The sequence below is a fragment of the Cygnus olor genome, chromosome Z (genome assembly GCF_009769625.2).
Source record: "Cygnus olor isolate bCygOlo1 chromosome Z, bCygOlo1.pri.v2, whole genome shotgun sequence".
Classification (NCBI taxonomy): domain Eukaryota; kingdom Metazoa; phylum Chordata; class Aves; order Anseriformes; family Anatidae; genus Cygnus; species Cygnus olor.
In genome coordinates, this window is record NC_049198.1 from 25,263,386 (window position 1) to 25,283,031 (window position 19,646).

The window sequence follows — 19,646 nt, forward strand, 5'->3', positions numbered from 1 at the left end:
TAATGGGGAAGGATGTGGCAGAAAATTAATCACAATATTAATCATGCTGAATTAGATAGGGATTTTCCATGTCTTTCTCTTTCAGAACCCCATTGGTCCATCTTGCGTAGGAGGTTTATTGATGGTTTATCAGAAATGTAGCTTAGTTTTTATTGATACTATAGGTCTATCCAAACACCAAATTACTTTTAAGAAAGGATCTTTTTTAAGATCATTAACCGTTACAGTTTTAACGTATCACTTTAATGATTAATTATATAACTGAAAATGTTGCAAGCGTTATGAAAAATCTTAAAAGCCCATTTCTACCCACTGTATTCCTTTTTAGCAATGTAGTGAAACCATGCCAGTTCCAAGGGACAGTTTTTGTCATAAACTTCAAGCTAAATCTTTCTGGTGACAGCAAAAGATTGCAAAATTATGAGTATAATGAAGTGTTAACCCTATGCAGTAGGAAGAGGTAAAGGTTCCTCAGCTAATCTTCAGGTTTTCCTTCTGCAGATTAATTTTAAATGATTATGGGGGAATATAATCCAAACTGAGGAGGAGTTTTGCATGCACGCTTTCTTTCGCATACATGCTTCCTTTCTTTTGCATGCACTTTTGTTTCAGTTGAGCTGCTGTTTGTACATACTAGTTTGTAAAACTGTTTTGAAGGGCATTGACACATACTTCAGTATGGGTCTATTACAATTGTTGTCTAATCCATCTACATCTGCACTGGAAACAATATAGGGTAGAGTATAAAATAACAATTCCTCCTAAAATGATCTGAATTATTGCAATGAATCACAAACTCAATGAGAGTCAATAGTGTTGTTGTGCAGCAAGTTGTGTTTTTGTCTAATATATATGAAGAAATACCTCCTTTGTTCAGCACTAGTAGGTTATTTGTTGAAGGATATTTTCAGCTCAGTCCACGTCTTCTGTAAAGAAAACTGAATGAAGTCCAGAGAATATGTGAACAATTAGAAATATTTGAAAAATATTTGGAGCATTTTTTTTATCCTAAACGAGGTCACAGACAGACATGATGACATATTCAAGTATGTCCAAGGCTGGTACATGTTTTCAGTGCTCACTGGGTTGACTGAAAAGGTAGCAGAGTTAGACGTTATGAAAAAATTTCTAACAATTGCCACTAGTTGTATTAAGCTCTTACTTCTTAGGGAGTCAGTGTGGCCCTAATCACTGGCAATTTTATGTTTGCTTTACACAAACAGAAATGATGTAGGTATGTATAGTTCATCTTGGCAGGAGAAGTAGGTGAAGCTTCACCTACTTCTTGAGTAACTCTTCCAGTTACTCTTCACCTACCTTGAGTAACTCTTCCAGTCCAGCCGTTGGTGACTCTGCAGCAATGTCCCTAGCAGAATAAAACCCAGTCCTCTACACTGACCTCAGTCATCTTACTCTTGTTGGGCCTCTGAATACAGTAAGATTTCACATGATATTCTACGTTGTGAGTCAAGTTGTGGTCTTGCACTCGTGGCTCTGTTCAAACGCAGATGCTATTCAAATACTGTCCAGGCCCTCTCTTATCTGATTCTAGCTTGGGAAGAGTTCAGATTCTCAGGTCACATTCATCATTTCTGAGCAATCATGACTCAGCCAATAGCAAGGTGTCCTGCTGAGTGCTGAGTTCTTTTTTTTATTATTATTATTATTATCATTATTATTATTTTTTTTATTTTTCACACTGGAGAGACAAGCTTGTACAAGCCTTTCTGCATTTTTCTTTCCTAACCACGCAGAGATGACGGCAGTGTTGCGACCAGCTGACCCGTCAGCCCAGAGGTAAAATCGTAAAGCATCTTCTTATGGCACTGAGGACTAAACCCATAAAGTTTGGTGGACAGTGGGTAGAGCTGTGCTTTATGAGTCTGAGATAAAACATAAGAAGAGGGTGACATTGATCCACAGACCTGTTCACCTTAAAAAACAGCATTAAGATCTCAGAGATTTGGCAGCTGACTGAATCGCAGCCAGACATTGGAAAGTGAGGAGACAGCCGAAAATGTGGGAGGGGATCCGCAGGAAATCAGTGCTGCCAGAAATTTCAGTCTTTCTCTGGCAATAAAGCTTTATAAGAAACTAATCCTATGTATGAAACAGATGCCATCGTAGTTGTATGTGACTTATCCCTCAAGGGATAAGTGGGAAATTGTTTGATTTATTGTTGGTGCTTTTGCTTATTTTACATATAGAACATAGATGTCTGAAAAACCAAGTGCTTATTAGGGTGCTAAAGGCATACATTGTGTTCTCCCCTCACTTCCTGGGCAGTCAGGTTAAAAGTTTAAATAAATAATTCTTCATTTAAGTGATGTGGTTAAAAACAATCTCTAAGGGTTGATCCTTCTGCATGTGTTGACCTAATCCAGGTTGGGAGAATGCCATATAAGCAAACGAATATGAGATGCTCTTCTGGTTTTATCATGACTTTTTGAACTGATTCCTTTTCTGCCTTGTGGGCATATGTCTCAGAATTACTAATCTGTAGCAAGTATAACCCACTGGAGAAATAACCTACAGATATGCTAATGTAGTTACTAGCCTGACCATTACTTTCACTCCTGCGTTTGGTTGTTTGCATTCTCTCTCCTTGTGCTGCCAGCCTGCAGAATGACATTGCCTGCCTGATGCATCTGCATTCACTGGCCCCTAAAGTTTCACAGTTCAGTAGAAACATGCATATTTTTCTAGTGTTTTTCTTCTGCTAGCACACAGTTACTACTCCTCATGCTACAATCCCCCGAACACTACCAGAAGAGGATTTTTTTCTAGCTCACTTTTAGCAAAGGCAAGCCAATAGAAAGAGAATTCACAAGCCAAGGTAAAAAACAATGTCTTCTGAGTGGTGACCTGGAAATGCCTTTTTTTTTTTTTTTTTCCCCTCAAGATCCCTTCACCTGTTGAGAGCTTTCCAGAGTTCCACCATACTGTTCAATGCTTAAGCAGATCCATGACAAACTTACAGAGGAGGAAAGTAGAAGTGGACACACACGCATGTGTGGAGGAAGAGTCATATCAGGAAGAACGCTCAGACAGAGAAAGAGAAAAACATAAAGACTAAGACTTCAGAAGCTGGCTACCTTTATTTGTCTAAAGGTAAATCAGCCGTCAAAAGAGGGAGTGGCACGTCCAGCTTCATAGTCCCACCACGTCCCCTGTGCCAAAGATGGCATTTTTTTGAATCAAGAGATAGATAGGAAAACACTCTCTAATCCAAGAGCTAGGAAAATGGTAACTAATGCAGAAGAGGTGTAGTGGTAATGAACAGCAGTCCTGCTTCCCAGGGGATCAGAACTGGTACGAAGGAGGCAGAACAGCACAAGTAAGGGACAGTGAGACTCCATGGCCAAAATGCCAACTGCTCTTTGTGAAAGAGGGTAGCAATATTCTGCAGAAAATGGAGGAGATAAAAAGATTCTGACAGCAGGTGGGAGGGTCTCCAAATTGTCTATGCAACCATTCTTGCAGGTCCTTGAAATAAACTGTCATGACATGCACAACAAGTTAAAGCTGTAGGTATACTGCAGCAAAGTCATTGTCAGTCAAAGGCAGGTTGTGCTTTCACGCACGCTGAACTGCAGAAGTGAAATGGCGTCAGAATCTGAGCTGTGATTTGGCCTGTGTATCTTGCCTGCTTCAGTTTCAGGTGTTGGTTTCAATTACCTCAGCTTTATGGATATTATGTAAACACTTTGGTGTAGATAACGCCTGGGACAGCATTTGGGGGGATGGACTCTGGCTGGAAATTGTTAATGGCTCCCTAGGAACTTAGGACTTCCCCCAAGCAATAATGCCATTCTCAGTTGTGAGAGGAACCCAGGATTCAATATCCAAGAAATTATCGGCAACTGTCAGATATTGCCTGTGCCATTAAATGTTTGCTAATACTGTCTAATCAGAGTGTCTTTTTAGATTCCAATTAATGTTTACAAAAAACAAAGTGGAAATGAATTCTGAGAGCTTCACAGGAAGTTTCATTGGCAAGCTTTTAGTTCAGAACAGATGGACATTTGACATTCACTCAGAACAGTGCTGACTGATGTCAAAATTATATGATTTTTTCCAGCATTGGAACTGTTTTCCAGGCTTAAAAACAAAACTTCCAGATCTGAAAACCCTCTAATACTAAATGTCTGTAAATTTATGATTACCTAATCAAATCTCTATTTTTAGGACCTGTCTGAGTCTTCCTTGAAAATCAGTATTTATAATGACCAATAAAAGTAGTAAATGCTTTGAGATGAATAAATGATTTGTTGAATCATAATATTATTTTCCTAAATGGGAAAGGGAACTGAATCTAACATTTGTGCAGCATCTATCATTTTTTGTTCTGTATTTTCTGAAGTTTGTTACACTGCTAGTCCGAATTGCACTGAAACTTGCATGTGTGAAATATAGTATATTAACCACATTTCCTGACTAATTGTAGATGCCTTCCTTGTAACAAAATAACACATTTATTAACCTCTGACTATGAATTCCACTTAGAGCATTTGACTTGGCCATTTAGCTGATCTGTCAGTATCTGTGATATTTTCTGGTGTCTCATCATGTTTTACTAATATGTTCTTAATTTACGAGTGATCTAAACTAGAAATGAAAAAGAATGACCTGGAAATTAAAACTTTTGTAGTAGTTATGACAGTGAAATATGACAATAGCCATCAGGTAGGATTAAGGGTGAAAAGTATAAATACCTTTTAAGGTTATAGCTTTCTCTTTTCTCAGCATGTGCGTGGACTTGCACTGTCCCACTCTTCCCTGGTTCTGCTGGCCCATACGTCCCTACAGCCTCACAGGGGCCCTGGGAAATGAATCCAATCAGAGGCAGAATTTCACCAAGATCAGTCCTCCAGTCTGTTGTTTGCGTGCCTGTGTTGGCATAAAAGAGGGAGTGTTTCAGAGACATGCACAAATGTCCAAGGGCACTGAGAGGTCAGGCAGTTCATGTGGCTGCAGTCCTGGCTTACAACAATTTAAGCAGCATGTGAAATTAGCATTCAAGAGGCCACATTGCAAGTAAAAAGAAATTATTACTGTTTTGGGATTGCCTTGTTTGGCAGAGACTAGTATTTTTTTCTGTTGCAGTTTTATGCTGATAAATTAAATAGAAGGAAGTTAAGCAATAGACATACATGCCTCTTAACTTCAAATCCTGTTCAATCTAGTTTTTAACTTCTACATCTGGGAGTAATAGACAATGTGTACAGTCACATTTACAATTTAGGCTCTGACAAATTCCAACAATATTTATGGTACATCTTTGAAAATGTTGAGTAACTTCAGGATGAAGTTACTCAATAAAAGCTGACAGAGCAGGCATTAACTCTTGAATCTGAAATAAAGACAACACTGTGGGCGGTCAGTTGCCGTTTGCAACCTCTGTCAGTGCAGAACTAGGGTCTGGGGCCATCTACTCAAATACTGAGAGTCAGCTTCAAACCTATTGTGCAGAGGACAACCAGCAGGCAGGAAATCTGTAGAGCTCTTTGGCAAAGGATGCTGGGGATACAAGAAATTTCCATAAGTTCCTTGGAAGATGTGGATGGCATCCAGGCCAGTGGGCCTTCCTTTGAATAGTGTGGTCATTTGCCTTAGTTCTGAGGCACTCTGATATGGAAGGGATGTGTCTGTCTGTCTGGTTTTGAGCATATTTGGTCTTTTCATAGTTTCAGTGACACATCCCTCTAGCTTCAACATATGCTGTTCCACCATAGTTCAAGTGGTTTGCAAATTGCTTTTTGTGAATTCCTGTGATCATTGTCATTGAGGTGAAAGGGGACTGCTTTTGTACTGCTTAGGATATTTGTTAAAAAAACACAGAGACAGGGAACATTTTTGTAAGTATTTTATCAGCATGGTTGTGGTCTGTTTAGAAGCAAAGAACAGCATCCAAAATGAAGTGAGTTTAATGGAAAAAGTATGCTGTTTGGCCAGGACTCCAGAAAACTTTTTGCAAACTGCCCTTGCTAAGAAAGGACGTGAGGAGGAGATCTACAGAGCGATGCTGAGTCACATGCTGCCCACACAGCCATCCAGCTGTTCTCACGTTGTTTGTTCAGCAGAGCAGGAACCTGTCTCATCTCCTCCAGCTTTTCAGCCCACCTTCCGCTGTCTGCACAACTTGGTGAAAGCCACAAACTCCTTATCAGATCCAATGCAGTCATTTGGCCTGAACTTTAGGACCACCATGCTACCCACCCCCCAGAAAAAGCTAGCATTTAAAACAGCTATAATTATTATGCAGGTTTAGTGATATTTGTTATTCTATTTAGCTGAAACTTGTCAAACATCTAACCTACAGCTATGTAGTAGTCTCATGCAAACATTCTCATAGCATCTATAACCTTAGTCAACGTGTGCTTAGAAATGTGGGGAACAGAGTGGCTAGGGTTTGCAAGTGATTGGCTGCATGTGCACAGCGACCATTTTCACCCTCAGTGTTTTGTGAAGGGCCATGAAAGGAGGAAGAAAATTCTTCAGCCTTGCTGCAGCTTCTGAATGCTACTTTGTTTCTGTGTCTGCCCAGGCTTCCTTTGGGGGTGGCAGGAGACAGTGATTGCACACAATACTGTACCTAGCAGTCCTGCTCTGATCTCCTGAGCACAGCAGGGCAATACAGGAGCCCACTGCAAATGCGGAGCCATCGCTGCAAGGCACAGAGTCAAGACACCTTTCCTTTTTCCCTACTGCTGAAAACTGCTCTGCATCTTGGGGGATGCACAAAGTGGAAGCAAGATTTGGATTCTCTGATAAAGCTCACTGTTCTGGCTCTTTCTGAGTGAGAAGCTACTTTTCCCTTCCTCCAGCTCCCAGCTGAGTACTGTTTTGGCTGGATGAGATTGGAGGTCTCCTCACCTGCCAGACTTCCCCACTGCAGGGGAAGTTCCCTCCGGCTCTGCAATGAACTCACACCCACCAGCTTCCTTGGCTAAATCCAGTCTCCAGCCCACTGGACCTGGATGCAGTAAATACTTCTCTGGGTGTAGGGGTTGGATGCTACCTTCTCCCACTCTGCTGTGTCCATCTGCAGTAATGTCAGAGGAGCCTGAGCTCCCTGCCCCAGAGGATGTTGTCCCACTTTGCACTGTGTGGCTGCTGTGGGACTGTGAGCCACCTGCCCCTCTGGCTGTTCTTTGGCTAAGGGGTTTCAGTCAGATGCCTTCACTCACCTTGTGTTAAAACATGTCCTATGTAGTAACTGCCTGTGCATTACTCAGCTAGGGAAATATCAGGGTGGTCACTCACTACGTGATCCGGGTGCGGAGGTGTGTTTCAGCCTGGGTCACCCTGTTGACCCTGATCCATGAAATCACTGCACAACCCAAAACTATGTGAGCAAAAACTTTAATATGCAGAAGTGACATGTAATACCCTGCCTGATGTGCAGAATGTGAATTTGTCAATCCCTCATCCCTTTCACATTTTACAATACGGTTAATAGTTTTACCCGTAAAGAATGTGATCTTACATCAATATAGTCCTCTGGCAGTTGATGAATGTTTGTTTGTTTGTTTTTGTTTTTGTTTGTTTGTTTTTCAAAATGGTATAAAATGCTGAAGTGCAAGAGTGCTTTTATTTTAATTGCATGGAAATTCTGCATGGCTGTTGAAAGTACTCAGTGTATTAACTATCATTGATGGGTTTGATGGAAAATTAATTAGGAGCGCAGGGGTAAGAATTAAGAAAGTCTAAATGTTTCACAAATATTTGATTGGTGAAAGCTATATTCATAGAATTTCAAAGGTTAATTCCCCATATCCGATTCAACATATCAGTTGGTGATGACAGCTTCAATGCTATCCTTCTTGCTGTGAATTGGTTCATTTTCTGCAAAATGAACCACAAGGCTTTTCTACCTAATTTTTGTCTACTGCAATACCAGGGATTCAAACCAAGGAAAATTTTGGAGTTTATTCTCCCCACTGTGTTTAGGTTTGTTAATAGTTTGGCAGAAAAGCTGGTTGAGCTGGTTTTTCTAGGATGGAGTCATTCCTGTATTATGTTTCCTGAGCTGGTGAAAGATTTCTTTTTTTATAACATGCATATCACAGCCTACCCACAAAAATAATTGAAACAGGATTAATTTACCTCTACTTAAAGAGATAAATTACATTTAAAGTATTTAATTAAATACTTGGTACAGGTCGTAGGAGTCTACAATGAAGTATTGTATGAAGTTTTGAAGGATTTATGGAAGGTAATTAGGTGGCGGTTCATGATGAAGACCTCTACCAAAGAGCTAAAAATCATGATATCTGGCTTCAGACCTCTTACATGGAGTGGAGCAGGCAGGAGGCAGCCCCAGCCAGCTCAGACATGAATACTTGTAACCTCTGGGTGAACCCCTGGAGCGGCCTCTCCAAAAACAGTTTCCTTTTGGCCTTACTGGGAGTTGTTTGTATCCTCTTGTGGAATAGGAGAGGTCGAGGTGATCTGTACAAGTGGAGCCTGGGGACAATGTGTCCCTCTGTCTCTGCTCTGACATCCCAGCTCCAGAGTGAACACAAAAACAGCAAAATGGGAAAAAAACATCTCTGCTTTGGGGTGGGATTCGTGCAGGTACCTGGCTGGTGCCAGCAATGCCAAGGAGCTCTGGTCAGGGCAAGGGTACAGCCTGCCCCGTGTGAGAGATGCCAGATATCTAACACAGAAAACCCTGGTTCAGCTTTGCATTACTGGCTGTGGCAAAACTAAGCTCTTCATCACTCTCAGTCTACTTCCAAAAAGAAAACTTATGCAGAACGAGTAGGAAGAGGAGCATTTTTTTTTCTCTTTTACACAGGACTTTAAGAATTGTAAAGACCTGGGATCAATGTGTAAAGGGTTTTCAGGCCTTATACCTCCTTATCCTAACACAGTGCTCCTATTTCCAAGGTAAGAGATACTGAAACCCCTGGACATTTTCATTTTCTCCTGGGGAAACTGTTCCTCTTTACTTAATATACTTAAGTGTTCATTGGCACACTGGCATCCCTCATCCTACTTATTAACAGTGACAAGGCAGGATATGACTGAACACTACAAGATCTTAAAAAATGTGAAATAAAAATGCTGAGGGAAGATCTGTGCATCGCTTTTAACCTCCTGAGTGCCTTCAACACTGAAGTGAACAGTTATCACATAGCAAAACTCTGCAAGATTTCTGGGCTCATGCTCAAGAGGTACTCAGGAGCAACACATGCCCCTATTCTGTCACTAACTTTGTAACAGAATGGCTCTTACCACAACCCGCCAGCAGGAGCAGCCTGTCTTAGAGTACTTGATTATGGAGCTGTAAAATAATGCACTTTTTTTTTTCCTTCATTTGTGCTTGATAGTTTATGGCTTTTTAATGAGTATGTATTCTTTTTTTTTTTTTTTAATTTATTTATTTTTTAAATATCTCCCTTTAGCTCCCAAAATACTACCACATACCAGGCAATTGGAAAAAACAAAACAAAACAAAACCACATCTGCTGAAAACTAAACAGTGGTAACAGTGTGCCTGTATTCAAGAGTTAAAGGAATGTGCTGAGTGTCCCTGCCCAGTCTCATACTGCTTTACAAGTAGCAAGCATCACCTTTTCATTTATTGTTTGTAGCTGGGGTCACTAGAATAGACAGATGCATTTTTAAAGTATTTTCATTTCCTCTGGGAAAATAAGGACTTTTACAATTTTAAAACAAAAACTGGATTTTCATGTAACTAAGTCCAGCATTAAAAAGTAAAAAAGCTGTAATTATTATAATCCTCATAATAAATCCTCTTGGATGGCAATTATCAGCTCTTCAGGGCAAGGATTGCCTTGTGGCTTACTCAGTAGGTGCACTGTTTTTGCTTGACTTTTCTGGGTGCTATCAAAACACACATTCAGCTCACCATAAGGAAGAAAAGAAAACAGTCTGAAGTGAAGAAATGAGGAGGTAGCCTGGAGCGATGCCAGCACTGTGCCAGTGCCAACCCTGAGTTGTTGACACAGAGCTCACAGTGCACAGAAGGCAACCAGGAAATGTGCTGCTGGGTACACCTTTCTGTTCTGTTCCCCACCCGCCTGTAAGTATTCCTGTGACGGTAAAATGGATCGGGTGATACTGTGAAGTGTCTTCCCTGCTGCAGGATGCAGGATTCCTTCCCCACTTGACAGTACTAAAGGCCTTGGGGTCTCTTACTTTGGGTACAGTAAACCTGTACCCAAATACACCATCAGTGCCTTCTGTTGATTTTCAGCAGTCAAATACATCTAAACTATCAAAGATAGGATGTTCTCTTATTCATATTTGTACATTCTCAGTTTTAACTCAGCTAATGTCATTCCTCAGAATGATTTCTTATCTCAATATTTCTGTCATAATGGAAGTAAGGTTCCAGTTGATGCTAGTGGATAGTTGCCATCATCTGCAGCTCATCAGTCTGAAGCTCTCAATCATAACCATGTTAGAAATAGGTATTAAGGACCTGGCTAATGGGATTTTAGCCATTAACTTCTAAGGGATGAAAATATCACATCTGATTCTTTCTTGGGGTTGGACTTCAATAGAATTGAGGCATATGGATTAGGTGACACATATTGTAGTTATTAATTGGTTTCAAAAGGCTTGAAAATCCATATTTTTGTGCTTAAATTGGAAGACAATTATCTCAAAGTGCTTTACAAAATAAAAATACTAACTTTCAGATCATCCAGGAAAAATGCACATTACTAAATCCTGATATGTGACATAAAGAAAACTGTGATGAATTAGTTTGGGGAACTCTCACTTCATCATGTGCTTTACCAGTGACCAGTTATGACTGGAATTAAAGAAAAAAAATAATAATAAAGGACTGTCTTCTGAATTTGGCTGGGGACCATAATCCTGTAAATAGTACTTATTTCATTGAAAGGACCAAAAAAGGAAAGGTATGAACAGTGACTTCAATTTATGCACCCAGCCCCCTGAACAGTCTGTTGCCCTCACAGTTCGAACAAAAGGACAGATTTCTGTCTTCTAGTGTATCTATTTTAATGCAATTGCCTTAATGCTTGTGGCATATTAAATTCAGACCTAGAGATAGCAATATTTTAGTTTTTCTGTTCAGATACAGGATAAGTTTTCCCAGCAGTGCTTTCTGAGCCTGTGGTGTGTTCAGTTTGCGTAGTGTAGAGGCCGCTGGCAGTGGATGGAGTGTTAAAGAAGCTCCAGTACAATTAAAGGGGAAAAACTTCTTACTCCCAACAGTTCTGTTCACTGTTGCTACAACAAGCAGAATGGCAAGACAGAGAACTTAAATAACTAGTTTTTACTGGTAGACAGTTCTCAAGAGATGAGCATAAATACTTCCTCTGTTTGATCAGTGATGACACATGACGAGGTCATTACAAAGCAGTGTGCATGAGCCTTCTTCTAAGGCAGATGAATTCAGAGAATCTGTGGAGCTGACCATTAATTTGGGTTTGGATTCCTCTACAGTCAGATTTTTCACACTTGTGCTTGTACTTGAGAAACTTCATTAGTCTACAGGGCTGCTTATCAAAAGGGTTGCCTATACTGAACCAGATCCTCCCCCACTGAGCTTCAAAGTCCCAGTTAGCTTTGTCTCCAGAGTGGAATGCAGGGGAACGAAAGCAGATTATCAGTCAGCTACGTCATGCAGTTGGGGGGGGAAAAAAAAAAAAAGACAAACATCGTACTAGATGTAGCAGGAAGAGTACAGGCTGGATAATGAGCCAAGTTAATGTATTCAACATCTGCAAAGCATCATCTGGAGTACATTGTGGGCACTGTATTTCAGGAAAGATACAGAACAAAACAGAAAGGCTAGGGAAGGAGGACAAGAGATCTAGGAAACAATCTGTTAAGGAGAATTTGAAAGGTTTATAATTGTTTAACCTGGAAATTAGAAGACTGGTAGAAAACATTAAATATATAAAATCTGATTGAAGAAGAAGGGAGAGGAGAGGAGAAATATAGAGACTGGCAACAGATGTTGAGGCAGGCTATGAAGTCTCCATCACTGAAGGTTTCTGGAAACAGGTTAGACAGGCATCAGTGAAGAGTGACACAGAGACAGCTGATTCTATCTTGGGGGAAGCTGATATACAAATGCTTTCCTGAAGAGCCTTCTTTCTATCGGATTTTTAGTGATGATCACGTGAGCGTTGCCACTCCTCCTATAGTTACTAGTAGGAGCATATTGTCGTGAGATGCCTGGATACTCTTTGTGACCTCCATTAGGATTTTCTATGCTTGTTGCCACACAGACCACAGGAATGGGATAGCTGAACCTATTCCTTGGCTATAGGAGGAGAGGGTAACCCCTGACCCTGCTCAAAGCATATATGCTAGCTGTGGATCTATTTATCATCTTGACATTTCCAAACCATCTGGGCTTCAGAACCAGGGATCAATGTAGATAGAGCTGGAATGACTAACCATTTATTAGATACAAAGGTTTTCATGGCCAATAACTTTGTTTTGTTAATATACTTGTGAATGATGGCATTTCTGACTCATTATGACAGCTGCTGTTACACAATCATCTGACTAAGCCACTTATGTTGTGGGTGTTATGGGTAACAGCACTGTTAGAACTCATGTACTTATGGATATTTGGCTAGATGATAAAATAAAGACAGAATTGCGAAGAGGACTTGTTCCTACTGCATTGGGAGACAGGAGAACTTCCTAGGGAATGGCATTGCTGTGTGCCTCCTGAGTGCCTGGTGAAAGGGAAGAGAGGGGAGAGGAGTCACCGTAACCAAAGTACAGTGACAAGACTGAGAGGGGCTCCTTTTCTGGGCAGGAACACTAAAGGCTGTACTCCTCAGTTTAGGCATCTCAGTTCTTTCCTCAGTGGGAATGGGCTAAATTACAAAACCTCTCCCATGTGCGGAGGCATGCATGCTTTTCTTCCATTCAGCTCCCCATTCAGCGAGGGGACTTCAAGGTGTATACAGAGGGAGAGGCCTCCTAGGATTGTCCATTGGGTCATGTCCATTCAAGTGGGAAGACAGCCTGTTTCTGGTACTGACTGAGAAATTACAAGAGCTGCACAGAGTTAAAAGCACAGTAGAACTTCAGAGGGTAAAATGGTCTGCAATCCAGTACAAGATTCAATGAAAAGAAGGGAAAATCATTTGAATACAACAGTGAAAGCTATTACAGTGTGAGTCTCATGGCTATTAAAAATTGCCATATCCTCTAGCTAGATTGGAAGATAAATTTATTTCATTAAATGGTTGAGAAATTTTCTCTACTACTACCTTTTTACAGGCCTGCTCATTTGTGGAGTCATAGTACTTGATGAGAAATACAGTAAGAATAATGTGAAAGAAAGGCATCTGCAAAACAGTGTTTTGAAGGTTATGTAGTCGTGCTTTCTACCAGGCAGTGAATTTTACAAAATTACTGTTGCAGAATGAGTATTTCTGACACACTTGGCAAAGCTGGTCTGGGATGTGCCAAGCTTCACTGAAACTGCAGGGTGTGACAACTTTCCTTCAATTAAAAAACAGTTACAATTCTTTAGAGAATTGGCTGCTACACCCTACACACATGCCCATGAAACCAAAACCAAGATAAGCACAAAAGTTGTAGGTGCTGAATCTAACAGAAGCCTCAGCAACAAAGACCAGAAATTTTCTCTGGACTGAGCACTGACTAGGCAGTGACAGGGGCTATGAAAAGAGAAACATAGACCTGCTGTTCTCTGGCTAACACCTTCAACCTATTGTGTAACTAGTATTTTTATTGCAACAACAAGAATTGCTACAGTAAACAAATGACAACTGTCATTTATACCTTTCCAGATGAACCACTCACAACACTCAGTAGAGTCTTAGAATAAGCAGCAAATGTACAACATGCTGAAAGAGTTGGTTATAAGATGGCGACAACAACGTATATTGGTCATAGTGCAAACCATGCTATCCTTGCTGTGTTCCAGCCAAAACATGTCAGTGTTAAAGTAGGTTCTTGTCTAGTACAACAAGTAAAAGTAAAAAAAATTCTATGCAAACTCATTTTTGTCACAAAACGTTTGCTTGATGAGTTTAAGCAGCGAACAGGCCCCTCATGCACAATATTGTTGCTTGATTATTAAGGTTAGCTCAAGATGTTTCCCCATGTGATGTCTGTTTCCGATGATCTATAGTAGATCACCCTTAAAAACTTCTTCCTTTTGTTGCATGCAGTCTCATTGCTGCAGAATGTAACTTGTGGTTTGCTGAAGAAGCCCTGGGTTTAGTCTGTGGGCTTGGTTATCTTTATTAGTGTCGTAAAAAGTAATCAGTTCTGGTTATGACTTATGAAACATATGGGTTTTGTATTCAAGAAAGAAACACAGGAAATGCCTGCCTGACCATGCTGCTGCCATGGTTACAGCAATGAATTTAAGGCCAGCAGAGGAGCTGTGCTTGTTCATCATCCAAGGGTAATGCCTCCTCTAGTGCCATGGTCCTACATTTCTCATCTATTCCTTCCTTTCCTTCCTCCTCCTCCTCCATCAGAAGGCCTGGTGCAGGTTGTTCCTGTTATGAGAGTTGTAAATGTGGGCCGTTTATACATTCCTCACCATGGAAGATGAAATGCTGAAGTAAATCTGGAGGCAGTACCTCTCCTTGATGTTGCTTGTTCCTCAGCCTGAATGTAATCAATGCTGGATGCTAGTCCAGAAGGTGAAGGTGAAAAAAGAAAAACAAACAAACCAAAAAACAAAACAAAAAACCTTGTTTCATCAAGAGACAAATAGTAAGTCCTGTGACCAAGCAAAGGTAAAATATTTGGGTAAAAATAGCAATAGCTCTTGGCTGATTTGAAGTTTTAAAATATTTGCTCTGTGTTAACAAAACATGCCAGTAGATGAACAGATCAAGCTTTACTACTGATAGTATTTTAGAAAACGCAAATCTGTAAGACTACCCAGAAGGGCTTAAAATACACTAAATATTGTTTTTGTTTGTTTGTTTGTTTTCCACCAAAATGTATCAGTTTGGCTAAGGAAAGATAATATGTCTTCAGGCAAGCCTGTCTCTTAAATTTGAATTAATTTTCCACAACAAAACTCTTTATCTCTGGTACAGAGATATAAAATATCTAGATATATTTGAATTTAACCATTTAAAGAGAAATGTCTGTATAATTCATGGCAAAATTACAAATACATGTTGAATACTAAGTAAAACATACTAAGTCCCTCCTTTCAAAAGATTTTTCTAAAGATAATATGCAAAGAGAAAAAAGAAAAAATGATAAAGGAAAGTAGGAGACCTAAGATGAATTTCAGAGCTTCTGTAAATATAAATAAGCATTTTTACTGGAAGGGGTACTGTTTTCTTGGTCGCCCCTAGCTTGTGTTTGAATGACAGAAAGCAAAAATCTTTGGCATAATATGCATTTCCACAGGTATTTAGTTCTATAGAAAAAGTAGCATCAGCTAACTGGATTTATTATATTCTTTCTACGTAGAATTGCATGTACCTCTTAAAGTCAGCAAAGCTGGAGACACAAAAAGGAAAACTTTGTTGTTGTTGTTGTTGTTTAAGAAAAAAAAAAAAGAAATTACACAATTTGCAGAGATATCATAGTTGATTCCTGATGTGGCCTATAACAAAATCTCACAATAAATTATTTAGAAATACTGGTAAAATACTATTCTGAAGGAGTGAGATTTATTACCCACTGATAAAACAGTATAAAAGCCTGAGTAATTGCATTTTCTTTCTCCCCCTCTTTGTTATTCTCTCTCCGGAACTGGGTTTGTAGTACAATGTGGTTTATGCAGCTTAAGGTTTTATCCACATACATGATGTGTAATTACTCCATTCAAGCTAGCTGGCAGGATATTTGAACTCAACAAATTTCTTGCATTTTATGGTTTCTGGAAAAACTTGTCAGATATGAGTTGTATCACTTTGCAAACCCACAAGATTGCTGGAACAAAATAAAGAAAACATAATTTTTTATTCAAATTTGCAACAATAAAGATGAAAGGTTGGAACAAGCAGTAAAAAATGATAGCTGCAAAAGAGAAAATAGAAAAGGAATATTGGAGGAAAGAAATTTAAATCAGTGAGATAAGCTGTACTAAGAAAAGACTAACTCTGGCTGATAGTAAAACCCATGTGATAGAGCAAATCCCCAGGGCACCTTGCTTGCAAATGATGAGAAGGACTGTATGGTGTGTGTCTTGGATGAGAAATGGTCAGTTCTTAGGGAAATATCAGTAAACAGGACATTACAGCGGGAAGTGATCATGACAAAACACATCCTCCAGATCTGGATGCTTGTTTCCGAATAAGTGTTGGGCTGTCTGAAAGGAAGCAAGACTCCCGTGGCATGTGCTCAGCAGCATCAGCTCACTGGTTGATACACCAACATGTCCCCATCCTGCAGGTGTGCAGCACCAAAGGGAGGCTCCACACCTGCTGAAGTATAAACTGAATGAATGGACTTAATTTTCTTCTGAAACAGAGTTTTGAAAGGTTTGGTCTTAGGATCCCAATCTGCTTCTCGTATTGCTGCTGATGATTTGCTCTAGAACACTATAAGGAGATAATAGAGCTAATAATTATAGAAAGTCTGTTTCTGATAGTCTGTTCAGTTATTTCCCTTTTCCGTTTTCAGGCTCTTGAGGGAAGAAGCAGTGACTGACTGCCTTCACCAGCTGAATCAAAGGGAGAAATATGGCAAGCCACCATGAGAAGGCTGCAAGCCATGCAGGACAATGACGGGGGAGTGCTCTGTGCCCAGTCTCTGTGGGCACATGCTGACCCATCCAGGAGGATGAAAAAATATAAAAAAGTTCCCAAGAATTTCTGCCTCCAGTACATAATGGTACAGCACAAAACAAAACAAACAAACAAAAAACAAAAATCAGACACCAAATTCCCAATACAAAACCCCAGAATGATCAAAGAATGACAATGATGGTGAATTCTCTAGACTTACAATGGGATAGACATGAATGTGTTTCAATGTAAAGTGCTTCATTTTGGTGATTAAACACCAAGCCAGATTTTCATTGTTGGCATTATGTTTGTGTGTTGACTTTGTCTTCTCTGACCTGGATAGAAGTACACTGCTGTGTGCAGTGTGTTGGACAGTAGCCTCACAGCTGAAATTGCAGGCTTTGCTTTTGAGGAGAGAGGCTTGATTGTGGTGCTTCAGTGTGACAGGGACTGCTATTAGAAGCACAAATGTAAGGAAAATAATTCCTCAAAATTTTCCTGAACCTTTATACGAGATCTGTTTTTAAAAAAATTACCCACTTTTCCAAGATATTTTCAATACTTTTTCATGTGTCCAAATCCACATAATTATCTACAGAGAGCTGTTCAGTTTTTCACAGCTCAGCATGTTCAGATCCAGTTACTAATGATCTCTACCTCAGCAAGCCAAATTGCAACAGCTGTGCCTAATCATTTTAATGCTCTCTAGTGTTGACTTGGATTATAGCATGTTATTTCTGTTCACTTCTCCAGCTCTACTAGCTATTACTAAACTTCTAGCACTTGCAAAATGAAAAACATTATGCAAAGACATTTATATGGGTCATGAGTTTTAACTGCATGATAGGTCCCATTCATTTTTTTATTTACTCAACATTTTGCAGGATCAAACTGCGATCAAATCAAAAAAGATGAAATGATTTAAGAAAAAACATTAGCAAGCAAATTATTTAAATATCACACCAGGATCATCTCTCTCCTCCTCCAGCTGTCAGAGATCTCTATGGCAGAGCTGTAGTTGGTGATATACTGCCTCTGAATCTTTCTGTCTCTGGATCCCATCACAAGACAAGAGAGATCCAGTGACAACAGCCTGTATCAAAATGTCACGTATGTTTTACAGTCACGCTCATGTTTCTGGCCTGGATTAAAATAATTATGTGGGGAACAGAGCTAGCAGACAGCAGTCCATATTTGTCTGCACTCTAGCTGCAAGGAGCAGGTTGTAATGGCAGGCACATGCTTGGGATTAACAGATAAAGGTAATGTGTGAATTCGTCAATCCCTATAAAATTGTTGCCTTGCTAAATCAAGCAAGCCTTCTCCCTGTGAATGCAGTTACTCCAGTGACAGAAGCTGTGTGAGATGTTTTGCCAACAGAAGACATGCCAATTACAAATCTCACCCCCCACACTTCCACTCAATATTGCTAAAACATGGATCTGTCATATTGGCAACATTAGCAAGTTTTTTTTTTTTTTTTTTTTTGTATTTTTAATGTCTCACACCTCCTCACCTCCAACTATCACCTGAGACAAGTTTGTTTGCTTCCTGCATACGGAAAATGATTAATCCCCACCTAGTGAAAAAAAAAAAAAAAAGAATAAGGAGGAGAGGGCATGAGCAAAACAGCATGTAAACACTGATAGATTTTATTTATTTTCATTATAGTCAAGTTTTTACTCCTTCCCTCTGAAAAGTTTTTGTTTTCTTTCCCAGCCGGTAGTGCGAGGGTGCATTAAGCATGAAGAGGTGGTTAGCTTTTCCTGTTAGCTTGATCATATCAGTAATACTTTGCTTGAATAGCTACCACATTGCTTCATGCTACCCTCAGTAGTTGTAACCTCATTTTAAATGTTGTTTGTGCCCGATATTGGATCAATAAACCACTGCTGCAAGAGCAGGTCTTTTCTCTCTTGCTACAAAATGCAGCAGCAAAAGCAGACACTGAGAAGTGCAGCACATCCTAACTACAAAGTTGGTTGCAGAGAAATGGCACATTCAGTAAGATTTCAGCTGTCAATGTATTGGTATAAGAATCCTGCAGTTATGTAGTAGTTTTCTGATTTTTTTGGGGTGGGTGGGCTCTGAAGCAGCAGTTTACTATTTTTGCAGTCATATCAGGCTGATGGAGCCTTTAGCCAGAAGACGTGTGACACTAGCTCTGTGAACTTAAAAGAAAGAAAAATTGTGAGTGCTTCATTTGCTGTGAAAAGATGGTATTTACTTTATGTTGTAGCAAGTATTATGCAGTGCAGGAATTGACTTGTTAATCACGTCTAAATACGTAGCAGAGGTATGCATTTGTAGGCTTGCTGAAGCACTTGCAGTGGATCAGTATGTGTAGGATACATATGCACGTGGAATGGTAGTGTTTTCAGACATGCTTAGACAACATAAAAATACTTTTCAAAGGCAACTATCAGCACTTTATCTCATTACTAAGAATTTAAGACATCTATTTGATTTGTAAAGTGTTTTCATTTAAGGGTTTTGTATTAACAGCCTTTTATGTTTTTGGTTTTCTTTTTTTGATATTTGCATGCAAGCAATTGAAGTTGTGTAATGCTGCAAAATATTATCCTTAAAAAAATTCAGTCAAAGACTTTTAAATTATTTGTTTTGGATAAATGTTTCACCAGCTGACTTGTACTTACTCATTTTTGTGTTGTTCTTGCATGGAAACTTTTATATAAAAACATGGACACTAGTTTTCTGTAACATCAGGCTAGTGCTGTGTCAGTTTTCACAGAAATACAAGACCCAGATTCAGACTGGAACAGAACCATTCAGGGGGCTTAGTACAAACAATTTGACTTCCCAGAGTCACAAGTGGCTGAGTAACTCTGTGGGTTTCACTGCATGCTGTATATCTATTGAACAAATGTATTATGGCACTGAGGAAAATACAGACATCCCCTGTAGTATACATACGTC

At 39.7% G+C, this 19,646-nt stretch overlaps 1 protein-coding gene and 1 long non-coding RNA gene across 3 annotated transcripts in view; one reads left to right on the forward strand and one right to left on the reverse strand.

The window, feature by feature from the left end:
* Positions 1–4,897, reverse strand: part of LOC121062118 (protein S100-A1-like) — a 57,025-nt gene extending 52,128 nt beyond the window's left edge. Inside the window, exons 1-2 of one of the 2 annotated variants that reach the window (XR_005815415.1) lie at positions 4,716–4,835; positions 85–1,090 (exon numbers count right to left, since the gene is read on the reverse strand). Coding sequence is in view for 1 of the 2 variants with exons in the window: in XM_040541757.1 (XP_040397691.1) it covers positions 4,716–4,797 (82 nt within the window). In the remaining variant the exon portion in view is untranslated. Of the gene's footprint in view, positions 1–84; positions 1,091–4,715 lie in introns of those variants that run through there. The other variant, XM_040541757.1, reaches the window with a different exon arrangement.
* A 4,786-nt stretch (positions 4,898–9,683) lies between these two features.
* LOC121062119 lies at positions 9,684–17,002 on the forward strand. Its single transcript, XR_005815416.1, has 2 exons — positions 9,684–10,054; positions 16,606–17,002. It is a non-coding gene; the product is annotated as an uncharacterized LOC121062119 (long non-coding RNA).
* The last annotated feature ends 2,644 nt before the right edge of the window (positions 17,003–19,646 follow it).